Source organism: Stegostoma tigrinum, chromosome 6 (genome assembly GCF_030684315.1).
Source record: "Stegostoma tigrinum isolate sSteTig4 chromosome 6, sSteTig4.hap1, whole genome shotgun sequence".
NCBI lineage: Eukaryota > Metazoa > Chordata > Chondrichthyes > Orectolobiformes > Stegostomatidae > Stegostoma > Stegostoma tigrinum.
In genome coordinates, this window is record NC_081359.1 from 1410625 (window position 1) to 1425256 (window position 14632).

General features: G+C 45.2%; 1 protein-coding gene across 22 annotated transcripts in view; it reads right to left on the reverse strand.

Moving 5' to 3' along the window:
• Positions 1–265: 265 nt before the first annotated feature.
• Positions 266–14632, reverse strand: part of LOC125453431 (phospholipid scramblase 1-like) — a 146504-nt gene continuing 132137 nt past the window's right edge. For all 22 annotated transcript variants that reach the window (XM_059646398.1, XM_048533023.2, XM_048533027.2 and 19 more), the window contains 2 exons: positions 8624–8724; positions 266–1657 (listed from right to left, as the gene is read on the reverse strand). In XM_059646398.1, coding sequence (XP_059502381.1) covers positions 8659–8724 — 66 coding nt within the window. In that variant the 3' untranslated portion in view covers positions 266–1657; positions 8624–8658. The remainder of the gene's footprint in view (positions 1658–8623; positions 8725–14632) is intronic.

Sequence of the window (14632 nt, forward strand, 5' to 3'; positions counted from 1 at the left end):
ACACTGTTCCTTCAAAGTCCCTGGGTCAAAATCCTGGAACTCCCTCCCGAACAGTTGTGTGGATTTTTTTTTTTTAAATACAACCCAAGGACTGAGGCAGTTTAAGAATATGAGCCACCATCACCTTCTCTGGTAAAATTAGAGATGGACAATAAATACCAGCCTATCTAATGACACCCACATCCCATGAATGTAAGAAAAAAAAAATCAAGAACAGAATGAAGTGGAATTAAGCACCCATTTGTCAAAAAGTTCATATCTCCGGTTAATTTAATGCTGTATTGGCAAAATTTACAATGTGAAACACAAGGTGTCAATACATTCTGATAAAAGCTTTACAGATAAAGGTGTGCAGATCTCCCATCAGTGCAGACCTTGGAAGTCCTCAGAGAAAAGATCACACCCATACTTGTTGGAGTGAATAAGCTTTAATTATTGTTGCTTTATTAATACAGACTGTATGAATGAAAATTGCAAATCAATAACTATAAATCATACCCATTTCACAATCAGTGAATCCTTGTTACATTTTCCCTACTTCGGTTTTCTTGCTGGAACCAAAAATGATTAAATGTAATAAAGTGTTTTCCTCATGACATGACATTTTTCCTCATTCCCTACAGGGATCAATAATGAACAGTTTAAAGCACCTTCCTTCTCCAAAAAATTATAATCCATCCCCTGAATAATAATTGAAATTTTAACAATTAAAAATTTCATCATTATCACAGCGTTTACTCAAGATGTAAGTGTATGGTTCAAATGTATAGTATAAACTGCAATCATTTTTTATGAGCAGTGTTTTCTTACATGGGATTAAGAGTTTCAAAAACCAATCTGTTTCTTACATAAGCACTAGTAAAATCCAATTTTTTGCTAAAAAATTGTACCAACGATAGTAACATCTGAAAAAAAAACATGGACACTATTTTCTAACAGTGATTAGATGTTTGGGGCTACAAAACAGTAGAGGTATTTTGGACAGAACAAATAGGAAACAATGACAATAACCTTGGAAACAGTCCTATTCCATGACTTTCAAGTTATGGCAAATCAATTTGGCACACATGGAGGTGATCACCCGATCAATCTATCCAGATTCTCCAAAAACCACATCAATTAGTGCCACACCCCAGTCAATCATTTAAAATTTATTTCATTCAAATACCTACCTAACTTTCTTGTGTTTTTTTAGCACCTCAGCTTCCACCATCCTTGTTAGGCAGGAGTTCCAAGTCATCACCATTCTCTGTGTAAAGACATTCTTCCTTATTACCCCTGCCTTGTTTGTCAGAAATCCCACCGACACATGTGCATGGATTCTCCTTAGCACTTCCAGCAGTTATGGTGGCAGCATAAGAACTGATCCAAGGAAATTCCCAGTTTAATGTGACAACAATATAGATCTGATACTTCAACAGACAATACCAGATTTACCGATAAACCACTTCAGTGATATTAAATGTGTTAGAAATAAAAGAAGATTTTTGGTTTTTTGAAATACTGAATGAAACCACTTTGACAGCGTAGTAAAACAGCTCACAAAAAAATCCTATGAATTACTTTTGATTCTATTAATTCCTAGTTGAGTTTAAGTTAGGCACATTATTGGATATCTGTCATGTTGTCCAGCTTATCTTTGTTCTTCATAAAACATCTGGATGAAAAAAAGACAAATAACTTTAAAGAATCTAACTTTCACAAAGACAAATAATTCAGCTCTAAATGTCAGCGACACATACTTAAACTTTATTTACACTTAAGTCCAAAATGCTACTAAAATTGAAGAAATTCACATGGCATATCCTCTGTATTATAACGAAATTCAATTGCATGAAAGCACGTACTGAGGAATAAACTAAGTGCCCTCAATGGTTATGAACACATTTGTGAATAGAAATAGGGAGGATAATTGAGTCATTTGAAATATGGTGTAGGTGGGAAAATTTCCAATACGTAAATATCAGAACCAATCCTAGAATAAATGCATATTTTTTAATTAACAGTTTGCACCTCAGTAGGACAGGAATCTCACAGCAAGGCTCCTTAGATTTGCCTGGGGAGGTCTTAAACTAACAGAAATGACTTGTTATCAACATACAAGGACATACAAAGAAACAAACATTAGGAGATTAGGAATAGGGTTACACCTTACAAGCACTGAGTCTGTTCCACCCACTCAGATCATAGCTGATCTGATTGTTGGCATCAACCCCAAATTCCAACCCATCTCAAATAACCTTTGACTCGTTAGTCATGAATCTCTCCACTTCTGCCTTCGAAAAATATTCAGTGACTGCTTCTACCACTCCTGGGAAAATGGAGACTCCTGATCTTCCAAGAGATAAAAAAAAAAATCTTGTTTTCATCTTAAATGGGAGACTCCTTGTTTGTAAAACTGTGTCCCCTAGTTCTGGTTTCCCTTACAAAGCAAAACAACCTTCACACATCCAGAGGCAACATAGAAAAGAGGAATAAAATGTGTATGTTGAGTGTGTTGGACAGAACGCAGGATCAAGTAGTATCATTTTCGATCAAAGTCGACTGAGAAAGTGTATGCAGAATATAAAGATAGGTTTATAATGGATTTGCATAAATGCAAAACATATGTGAATATGGATGAGAGCTACAGGCACAAATAATCATCTGGGAAATGACACAGGTGCAATAAATTGAAACATGGTTCAAAAAAAATACAGAGGCAAAGTTATATGGAAGTAACAAAAGGAATGTTGGATAGCAGAACTAATTAGACACATTATAATAAAATGTGAGGCTGGATGAACACAGCAGGCCAAGCAGCATCTCAGGAGCACAAAAGCTGACGTTTCGGGCCTAGACCCTTCATCAGAGAGGGGGATGGGGGGAGGGAACTGGAATAAATAGGGAGAGAGGGGGAGGCGGACCGAAGATGGAGAGCAAAGAAGATAGGTGGAGAGGGTGTAGGTGGGGAGGTAGGGAGGGGATAGGTCAGTCCAGGGAAGACGGACAGGTCAAGGAGGTGGGATGAGGTTAGTAGGTAGCTGGGGGTGCGGCTGGGGGTGGGAGGAAGGGATGGGTGAGAGGAAGAACCGGTTAGGGAGGCAGAGACAGGTTGGACTGGTTTTGGGATGCAGTGGGTGGGGGGGGAAGAGCTGGGCTGGTTGTGTGGTGCAGTGGGGGGAGGGGATGAACTGGGCTGGTTTAGGGATGCAGTGGGGGAAGGGGAGATTTTGAAACTGGTGAAGTCCACATTGATACCATATGGCTGCAGGGTTCCCAGGCGGAATATGAGTTGCTGTTCCTGCAACCTTCGGGTGGCATCATTGTGGCAGTGCAGGAGGCCCATGATGGACATGTCATCAAGAGAATGGGAGGGGGAGTGGAAATGGTTTGCGACTGGGAGGTGCAGTTGTTTGTTGCGAACTGAGCGGAGGTGTTCTGCAAAGCGGTCCCCAAGCCTCCGCTTGGTTTCCCCAATGTAGAGAAAGCCGCACCGGGTACAGTGGATGCAGTATACCACATTGGCAGATGTGCAGGTGAACCTCTGCTTAATGTGGAATGTCATCTTGGGGCCTGGGATGGGGGTGAGGGAGGTGGTGTGGGGACAAGTGTAGCATTTCCTGCGGTTGCAGGGGAAGGTGCCGGGTGTGGTGGGGTTGGAGGGCAGTGTGGAGCGAACAAGGGAGTCACGGAGAGAGTGGTCTCTCCGGAAAGCAGACAGGGGTGGGGATGGAAAAATGTCTTGGGTGGTGGGGTCGGATTGTAAATGGCGGAAGTGTCGGAGGATAATGCGTTGTATCCGGAGGTTGGTAGGGTGGTGTGTGAGAACGAGGGGGATCCTCTTGGGGCGGTTGTGGCGGGGGCGGGGTGTGAGGGATGTGTCGCGGGAAATGCGGGAGACGCGGTCAAGGGCGTTCTCAATCACCGTGGGGGGGAAGTTGCGGTCCTTAAAGAACTTGGACATCTGGGATGTGCGGGAGTGGAATGTCTTATCGTGGGAGCAGATGCGGCGGAGGCGGAGGAATTGGGAATAGGGGATGGAGTTTTTGCAGGAGGGTGGGTGGGAGGAGGTGTATTCTAGGTAGCTGTGGGAGTCGGTGGGCTTGAAATGGACATCAGTTACAAGCTGGTTGCCTGAGATGGAGACTGAGAGGTCCAGGAAGGTGAGGGATGTGCTGGAGATGGCCCAGGTGAACTGAAGGTTGGGGTGGAAGGTGTTGGTGAAGTGGATGAACTGTTCGAGCTCCTCTGGGGAGCAAGAGGCGGCGCCGATACAGTCATCAATGTACCGGAGGAAGAGGTGGGGTTTGGGGCCTGTGTAGGTGCGGAAGATGGACTGTTCCACGTAACCTACAAAGAGGCAGGCATAGCTGGGGCCCATGCGGGTGCCCATGGCCACCCCCTTAGTCTGTAGGAAGTGGGAGGAGTCAAAAGAGAAGTTGTTGAGTGTGAGGACGAGTTCCGCTAGGCGGATGAGAGTGTCGGTGGAGGGGGCCTGGTCGGGCCTGCGGGACAGGAAGAAGCGGAGGGCCTTGAGGCCATCTCCATGCGGAATGCAGGTGTACAGGGACTGGACGTCCATGGTGAATATGAGGTGTTGGGGGCCAGGGAATTGGAAGTCCTGGAGGAGGTGGAGGGCGTGGGTGGTGTCACGGACATAGGTGGGGAGTTCCTGGACCAAAGGGGAGGACTCCATTTTCTCCCCTTTGGTCCAGGAACTCCCCACCTATGTCCGTGACACCACCCACGCCCTCCACCTCCTCCAGGACTTCCAATTCCCTGGCCCCCAACACCTCATATTCACCATGGACGTCCAGTCCCTGTACACCTGCATTCCGCATGGAGATGGCCTCAAGGCCCTCCGCTTCTTCCTGTCCCGCAGGCCCGACCAGGCCCCCTCCACCGACACTCTCATCCGCCTAGCGGAACTCGTCCTCACACTCAACAACTTCTCTTTTGACTCCTCCCACTTCCTACAGACTAAGGGGGTGGCCATGGGCACCCGCATGGGCCCCAGCTATGCCTGCCTCTTTGTAGGTTACGTGGAACAGTCCATCTTCCGCACCTACACAGGCCCCAAACCCCACCTCTTCCTCCGGTACATTGATGACTGTATCGGCGCCGCCTCTTGCTCCCCAGAGGAGCTCGAACAGTTCATCCACTTCACCAACACCTTCCACCCCAACCTTCAGTTCACCTGGGCCATCTCCAGCACATCCCTCACCTTCCTGGACCTCTCAGTCTCCATCTCAGGCAACCAGCTTGTAACTGATGTCCATTTCAAGCCCACCGACTCCCACAGCTACCTAGAATACACCTCCTCCCACCCACCCTCCTGCAAAAACTCCATCCCCTATTCCCAATTCCTCCGCCTCCGCCGCATCTGCTCCCACGATAAGACATTCCACTCCCGCACATCCCAGATGTCCAAGTTCTTTAAGGACCGCAACTTCCCCCCCACGGTGATTGAGAACGCCCTTGACTGCGTCTCCCGCATTTCCCGCGACACATCCCTCACACCCCGCCCCCGCCACAACCGCCCCAAGAGGATCCCCCTCGTTCTCACACACCACCCTACCAACCTCCGGATACAACGCATTATCCTCCGACACTTCCGCCATTTACAATCCGACCCCACCACCCAAGACATTTTTCCATCCCCACCCCTGTCTGCTTTCCGGAGAGACCACTCTCTCCGTGACTCCCTTGTTCGCTCCACACTGCCCTCCAACCCCACCACACCCGGCACCTTCCCCTGCAACCGCAGGAAATGCTACACTTGTCCCCACACCTCCTCCCTCACCCCCATCCCAGGCCCCAAGATGACATTCCACATTAAGCAGAGGTTCACCTGCACATCTGCCAATGTGGTATACTGCATCCACTGTACCCGGTGCGGCTTTCTCTACATTGGGGAAACCAAGCGGAGGCTTGGGGACCGCTTTGCAGAACACCTCCGCTCAGTTTGCAACAAACAACTGCACCTCCCAGTCGCAAACCATTTCCACTCCCCCTCCCATTCTCTTGATGACATGTCCATCATGGGCCTCCTGCACTGCCACAATGATGCCACCCGAAGGTTGCAGGAACAGCAACTCATATTCCGCCTGGGAACCCTGCAGCCATATGGTATCAATGTGGACTTCACCAGTTTCAAAATCTCCCCTTCCCCCACTGCATCCCTAAACCAGCCCAGTTCATCCCCTCCCCCCACTGCACCACACAACCAGCCCAGCTCTTCCCCCCCACCCACTGCATCCCAAAACCAGTCCAACCTGTCTCTGCCTCCCTAACCGGTTCTTCCTCTCACCCATCCCTTCCTCCCACCCCCAGCCGCACCCCCAGCTACCTACTAACCTCATCCCACCTCCTTGACCTGTCCGTCTTCCCTGGACTGACCTATCCCCTCCCTACCTCCCCACCTACACCCTCTCCACCTATCTTCTTTGCTCTCCATCTTCGGTCCGCCTCCCCCTCTCTCCCTATTTATTCCAGTTCCCTCCCCCCATCCCCCTCTCTGATGAAGGGTCTAGGCCCGAAACGTCAGCTTTTGTGCTCCTGAGATGCTGCTTGGCCTGCTGTGTTCATCCAGCCTCACATTTTATTATCTTGGAATCTCCAGCATCTGCAGTTCCCATTATCTCTAATTAGACACATTGCTTTGTTGGAAAAAGAGGAAATTCTTGAAAGGGCAAGGAGTGAATCCATTTGACTAGAGTTAAGAAGCAAAACAGTTTGTGACCATGGTCATGGGAATATTATACAAATATCAAATGTAGCAAATCAACAAGTAAGTCACAGAGATAGTAAGAACTGCCAATGCTAGAATCAGAGATAACAATGTGGAGCTGGATGAACACATCAGGCCAGGTAGCATCAGGGGAGCAGGAAAGCTGACGTTTCAGGCCTAGATCCTTCTTCAGGAATGTGGGGGGGGGGAGAAAGGGGGCTCTGAAATAAGTAGGGGTGGGGATTTGGGCTGGGAAAAGGTGGATGATCCAGGCAGGTAGGTAGTGGTGGGGATTGGTCAGTGTGGAGGAAGGGGCGGATAGGTGGGAGAGACAATGGGCCGGTTAAGAAGGTGGGGATGAAGACGGTAAAAGGTGAGAGAGTGTAGGTAGGTGTAGCACACCTCTTCCCTCATCTCATCCTAGGCCCCAAAAAAACCTTCCACATCAAACAGATGTTCACCTGCACAACCACTAAATTTGGTCTATTGTATCCGCTGTTCCCGATGTGGCCTCTTCAACATCAGAGAAACAAAGCGGATGCTCAGAGGCCACTTTGTAGAGCACGTAACGCTCAAGTTGTGTCAGACGGCAACACGGTAGTTTCTCTAACTCCCTTTTTAAATTGTGTGCTACATTAGCTATCCTCCAATAAGTAGGAAACATTCCAGAGCCTGTAGAACTTTGGAAGATGACCACCACTATTCCTAAGGCCTGTTCCTTAAATATAATGGGATGTAGATTATCAGGCCCTGGGGATTTATTGGCCTTTAATCCCATCAATATCCTCAACACCATTCTCCTATGAAAATTGATGTCTTTCAGTACCTTCCTGTCTCTCAACCCTGTTTCCTGAGCATTTCTGGCATTGGCACTGGTACTTGTATTGAACAGTTATACAACAATAAACCTGCTGTGGATCATGGGAGGTCTTCAGCTTCCAACATGGTGTGGGCGTACCCTCAATGTGGGTAATATACTGGCTAAGGAGAATAAGGCCCTCAAGTTAACAGATAGAGGGTATGCCAACTGTGCCATCCCTGTCCCACCTCATGGCATTTCAGAAATGGCAGTGGTGGAGTGCTATGTGGCAGAGAAGCCACCTGGTCATTTTTCATGCCTTCTCTGCCCTCAAATTTGCTGATGGGGAGCATACGATCCAGGCCTCGACTTCACATTGTGGCTTCATTTTTAACGGATCAGTAAAAAGGTGGTTGTCAATAATTGCAAACAGCAATAATGTTTTAATTATTCATTTTTCCCCTACAAAATGGGAAATAAATCAAATCATGATACCTTCATCAACTCATACCAGCTGCAATATTCTTCCAAATGATAATTAATTTTGGACTGGATTATGTTCTCAAGCTTTTTCCATCCCTGCCATCAAGCTGACTGGCCTATAATTACTGGATTCATGTCATTCCTTTTTTGAAAAAAACTATGCAATATTTGCAATCCTCGAGTCTCCCAAACCACTTCATATCAAAGGAAGGCTGGAAGATTGTGGTTAGAGTATCATTATTTCCAGCTTTCTCCCCTCAACAATCTAAACGGGATTCTTTTCCCATTTTGAACACTGCCAAACAGCACAGTCCCTCCTCTTTAACTAATTTACCTGACACAATTTCACTACTAATTCCTTCAACTGTAAAGTTGCCAGAACCAACTACTTTAGTGGTGACAGATGCAATGTGCTCTTTAAGTCCCTCAACCATGTTCTCTGTCTTATAAAATGTCTTTATTCTTAAATAAGGATCTACTCAAGATTCTTAAATAGTCCCATTGGTTTCTCCAATTTCTTTTAAACTTACAAACGATTAGAATAGCTTGAAAGACATCTATAACATTAGTAATTAGTTTTATCTTTAATAAATTGGAAAAATGTCAATACAGAGAGCCTTAAATCTTACCGTAATGTTTCTGATGCAGCTGTGTAATTTTGTCACTAAAGCATCCGCCAAGCTCCGCCATGTTGCACACCTCCAGAGTTCTGCTCAAAGTACATGAAATCCTGGGGAAAAGGAAAATCAGAAAAATAATGTTTGCAATGTATTATAAAGATCTCAGTCACCAACGTTAAAAAATTAAATCCCCTAGATGGGGAAGATTAATATGAATTCAGAAGATCCGGACTTGACTATACACAGCATTATTTCCGAAGGCATCTGGGAATATTGGCTTTAAAAACAGAGGCATAGGACACATGAGCAAGGAAACTGAGCTTTATCTTTTATGAAATAATTACATTCTTGCTGTATTGTTGTGGTCATTTCCGAGTACCATACGTTTAAAATGTGACAATGCTGTGGAGAATGTAAACTGAATATTAACCAGAATGGAACCTAGAACACAGAACTTCTGTTTGGAAAGACTACAAAAACTGGAACTGTTCTCCTCAGAGCAGGGGAAAAAAACTTTAAGGAAAGACTTTCCAATCATTAGTGGTATCGATACTTTCACCCCAAATGTTTCCACTGGCAGAATAGTTGGTAACCACAGGGGTCAGGTAATTTGTTCTTTTCCCAAAGGCAGTGTGAGGAAAAACAACTTAAATAGGCATTATGATGACTCCAGTACACTGCCTGAGTGGATGGGAAATGCACATTCAAACATAACTTTCAAAAGGCAAGCAAAATATTTGAAGGAGAATAGAGTATACAGATATGGAATAAAAGCAAGGGAGCAGGGCTAACTAGGTAACACTTTCAAAAGACCTACCACAGAAATGATGGGCCAAATGGCTTCCATTTTGTGTTGTTTAGTTCTGTAATTCTATGATGCTTTCTACAGCTCCTAGTGAAACTGGCAGATGGTGGGGTCAGCAGTCGAATCCACTGATACATAATCAGCAACCAAAGGGAGTGTCAATTCATGCCAGACAAACTGACAATATTGCAGAAATAACACACAACGTTTGGAGACTTCAGCATGGCAGGTGTAAAGTGCACTTACATTAGGAACTAAAAGTGAACTATCTGCCATTGTACTGTAGGCAACTGGACTGGCATCAGGATTCCACGTTGAAAGTTGTATTTGTTGTCTAAATTCATGTCTCCGTGATTACAAAAGTGCTTCCAATGTTACTATGTACCAGCGCTTGACTAGCCAGCTGCTTTACTCACCAACTATGGGTAGAACAAATTCACAGGAGAAAATGATTTTAAATAATTACAAAAGGCCCATTCCAGTTATAATTTCAGCCTTCTAGTTACTTTTCAGGACTTCTTTTTAAATCTATTTTTGAGGCAATAACTGTAGTGATTGTAACGAAGTCAGCCAGGCAGACCCCGTAGAATGAGTTCCCTGATTCGCGGCTGTTAACCTGGTCCAATCAGGAAGCCCTGGCTGACAGCTAGAAACTGAAGTGTCAGAGTTTCTGTTCACTGCGTGTTGGCTATGAGAACCCAGATCAGTGTCAAGGAATCTCCACGTGTAAATAAAGGGTGATTTGGTGATGGGATACCAGCCCCTGTGGAGTTATTTCAGTGGCAACGAGAGAAAAGATATGCTCCTGAAGAAATTTGCTTGCAACAGTCATCTTGGAATTGGAGTAAGCATTTCTGGCATCATGCCTTTATTTGGGAAGCTTGACTCATTCAAATCTTGGTGTCAAAGACTGTGGAAAGAATTTTTTTTTCCCTATGAAAACAACATTGGAGCAGGTGAAAAGCAACAAGTAATTCTCCTGATAGCTTGTGGATCAGCAGCTTTTCCAGTTATTAGGACCCTAATATTTCCTGAGGCACCAGATACTAAAGCTTTTCAAGAATTGACAGATTTAGTCAAGGAATATTACAACTCCAAGTCTCCTCTAATTCTAAGATGCTATTGGCTTTACTCAGCAGCTCAAGAACCAGTGGTGAGGCTGAGAGATCATTTGCTACGTGGGAATAATGATGTAACCATGCAAAACTGCCTACTAACTGAAGCCCAACTAGATTTCAAAAAGGCACCACAATTGTCTTGGTCATTAGGAAATGCAACAAGTGCAGCATATGAACTACAGGGGTATTCCTAAGGAAGTGGACACCATTGCCAGTCCAACTGAGGTTGGGTAACGATCCTTGAGTAAAGACAATTGCATATCCTCAGTCAGGACATATCCTGAGCAGAGGGACTCTTTGGTCAGCCCACAACAAAATCCCAAAACAAAGCCAAGTCTCAGCCAAATGGTTAACATTATCTTCACGATTCTGGCCGACAAGTCATTGTAGTTGTTGCTGGTATGTGGACTCCAGACACTAAAAAAGTGTCCTACTATACCCAAATGCAGTAAGGGAACTCAAAGGCTGGTATCCAGGAGAGTGCATACCTCACAAAGTCCGCCTACATCCAGTGTGGAACAAATCAGATTGGTTCTGCTTTGGATGTTGCTAAGCAATCAAAATATGTCACAAAGATAGTAGGAACTGCTGATGCTGGAGAATCTGAGATAAAGTGGTGTGAAGCTGGATGAACACAGCAGGCCAAGCAGCATCAGAGGAGCTGGAAAGCTGACATTTCGGGTCAAGACCCTTCTTCAGAAATGATTTCTGAAGAAGGGTCTCAACCCAGAACATCAGCTCTCCAGCTCCTCTGATGCTGCTTGACTTCCTGTGTTCACACTGTTTTATCTCCAATCAAAATATGCATCTGTTTAAATGGTCACCTCATTCTAAGTTGAGACCAGCTAGGCTGTATCAGTGATTGAGGAACCAGTATTTAACAAAATTCACTCGGACTCCAACCTTTAAGTTTTCCCAAGAGCTTGGCTAGACTGAGAACCTACGTTTGGGAAAAATGCACAGATTAAGAGTACAGCTTTGGATCTGGTCTCCTGGGAACAGCAGCTGGTTCAGTCATTCACTGATTGTAGTAAAACATCCAGACCCAAGCTTGATGGGGCGAAATTCGTTGAGAAAGATTCACCTTGATTGGCTCAACATTTTTCAACTAGAAAATAGCTGCCTGACTGAAATCTTAATTAAATATCCAAAAGTTTGTCAAGAAGGTCTAGGCACTATGGAAAGAGCCAAGACCAGTTTGCATATTGACCAGGAAGAAGAAGTTCCACAGTTCCACAAGGCCCACCCAGTGATATTTGCTTTATGTGCAAAAGTAGAGGCAGAAATCAGGAGGCTGGAAAACAAAGGAATCAAACCAGTGCAGTTTGCAGGATGGGCAGCAGTTGTACTGACTGTGAAGCCCGATGGGTAGGTTTGTCTTTGTGGGGATTTTAAATAAATTGTAAACTGCTTCTTGTAAACTGCAGCTAGATAAATACCCCAATCTCTTGCATAAAGGATTTATACACAAAACTGGCAGGTGAGCTGGTCTTCACGAAGCTGGACATGAGCCATTCATTCCCACAATTGGGTTTAGATACAATTAATGCCCATAAAGTATTTGTACCAATACGTGAGACTGCCAATTGGGGTACCATCAGCTTGTGCCATTTTCCAGCAGACAATGGAGAACATTTTACGAAGTATAGCTCATGTCACCATTTATCTGGATGACGTGCTATTAACAGAGATCAATAAAGAGCATTGAGAACTTGGACATTGTGCTTAAACATTCTCCAAGGTGGGTGTATGCCTTAGATTGGAAAACTGTATTTTTCAGGCACCCTAAATGACTTACTTGGGCCACAGAGTTGACAAGACCACGTTACACCCATTGGAATATAAAGGGCAATCAATAAGTGCCAGAGCTCCCATGTCTGTACCAGAGCTTAGGTATTTCCTTAGATTGGTGAATTATCACAAAGTTCATACGTAACCTGGCCTCCATTGTGGCACCCTTACATCTACTATTGAAAAAGAGTCGGCCTTGGAAATGGTCTAGTAACCAAGCCTTAGCCTTTAGGGAAATGAACAAGCAGCTACCATCATCTAAGGCTTTGGCACATTAAGATCCCAAGTGAGGTGTACAGCTGACATATGATGCCTCCCTGTATTGGCTCACAGATGACCCAGTGGAGAGGAATGGCCAATAGCCTATACTTCCCAAACTTTAGTTGATGCAGAGCACAAATTCGCCCAGATAAGGAAGGAAGGTGAGAAAGTTCCATCAATATCTTTACAGACATAAATTTGTAATAGTAACTGACAGCAAAACCCCTGCTAGTGCTACTCAAACAGAGCCAGGCCACACCACCCATAGCTTCAGGTTGACTTTAGTGGTGGGCTCTCATTCTAAATGCATGTAATTACAAGCTGGAACACCATCTGGGAGGCCAAGTAACAAATGCGAATGCCTTGAGCCACCTACCATTGGTAGATACACCACTGGTGGTGCCACCACTAGAACAGTCTGTTAAACTTTCTGGATACCCTTCCAGTCACCTCTGACAATAAGCAGACTGTGATCATAAGAAGATCTCACCCTGGAAAAACGGAAACAGCTGGTGGGGGGGGGGGGGGGGGGGGGGGGGGGGGGGGGTGGGGGGGAGAGAAAAAGTACCATCACAACCAGTATTAAAATTTTTTCTGGACCCAGTAAGACCAGATCACTGTACAGGATATGATTTTATTGTGGGGAGCAATAGTGATTGTCCTGAGCAAAGGTCGCTGCCAGATACTGGCTAAACTCCACCAAGATCATCCAGGCATATCCAAAATGAAGATGTTGGTGTCAGGTTATGTCTGGTATCTAGGATTAGATGTAGACATTGACGTGTTGATGGGGCAGTGCCCAGAGTGCCAACAAGCACAAAAGTTACCGGAAGCAGCTCCCTCACATTCATGGTAATGGCTGGGCAATCCCTGGACCAGGTTACAGTCACCTGTGCCAGCCCTTTCATGGGCTCAAAATTCTTAAGCATTGTGGGCATCCACTGAAAGTGGTTGGCTGCGCATTAAGTTTACTCGTCATATATGGGGAGAGAACAATAAAAAAAATCTTTGAGCATCTTTTGCAATACACGGACTCGTGGAAGTTTCCATCACAGACAACACGCCATCATTTACCAGTACAGAATTTGAATGGTTTTCTAAAGTGAAGTGGCATTTAAAGGCAGCTCCATACCATCCATCATCAATTGGTCAAGTGAAAAGAGCAGCCCAAATTTTGACGGCAGGCTTAAAGAAACAGCCTACTACTTCGCTCAATACCCAATTGTCCTGATTTCTATTTGATTAATGGATCAACCTTCACACAACCACAGGGACAGCTCCAGCAAAGTTGCTAATGTGGTGAAGGCTCCACACCAGGTTACATCTGATCTTCTCAAACCAGGAGGGAGGGAAGGGATGAAAGAAAATCAGGAACACCAATGCCATTCAGAAGACTGCTCTGAGCGAGAGAGACAGTTTACTTCAGAGGATGAAGTTTGTTCTGAAACCATGGAAATAGGCCTGCATTGGTAAGAGGCATGGTCAACATGAGGTCAGGTCCAGTGACTTGTAAAGTTCGGGTAAGTGCGATGGTCCAGAACAAGCATGCGACCATATAAAAGCTGCAAACTCACAAACAAGGCAGCAACAAACTTTATTGAAGGAGGGTCACTGGACCTGAAACGTTAACTCTGACTTCTCTTCATAAATGCTGCCAGGCCTGTCAAGCTTTTCTAGCAATTTCAGTGTTTGTTTCTAATTTACAGCATCAACAGTTCTTAGTTATATTCAGAAAGCAAGCATATTCTGACCCTCCGAACAACCAGAAAGACTGTCAGAGCCTGTATGTTCTGCACCCTCAGATGTCACAGCCTCAATGCCTTTATCGCCACAAGAAGAGATGCTCCAAGCGCAACACCCAGGCTACGGTCCAGTACACGCTGCCCATATCCAAAGCTGAGTCAGAGGAACCAGACCCGGTGCAAAAATGCCCCAAGAGAGGCCACAAGGAAAAGAACAGGTCTACATCACTGGACTTAGACAGGGAGGGGTATAGTGATTGTAACAAGGTCAGTCAGGTGGACCTCATAAAATGAGTTCCCT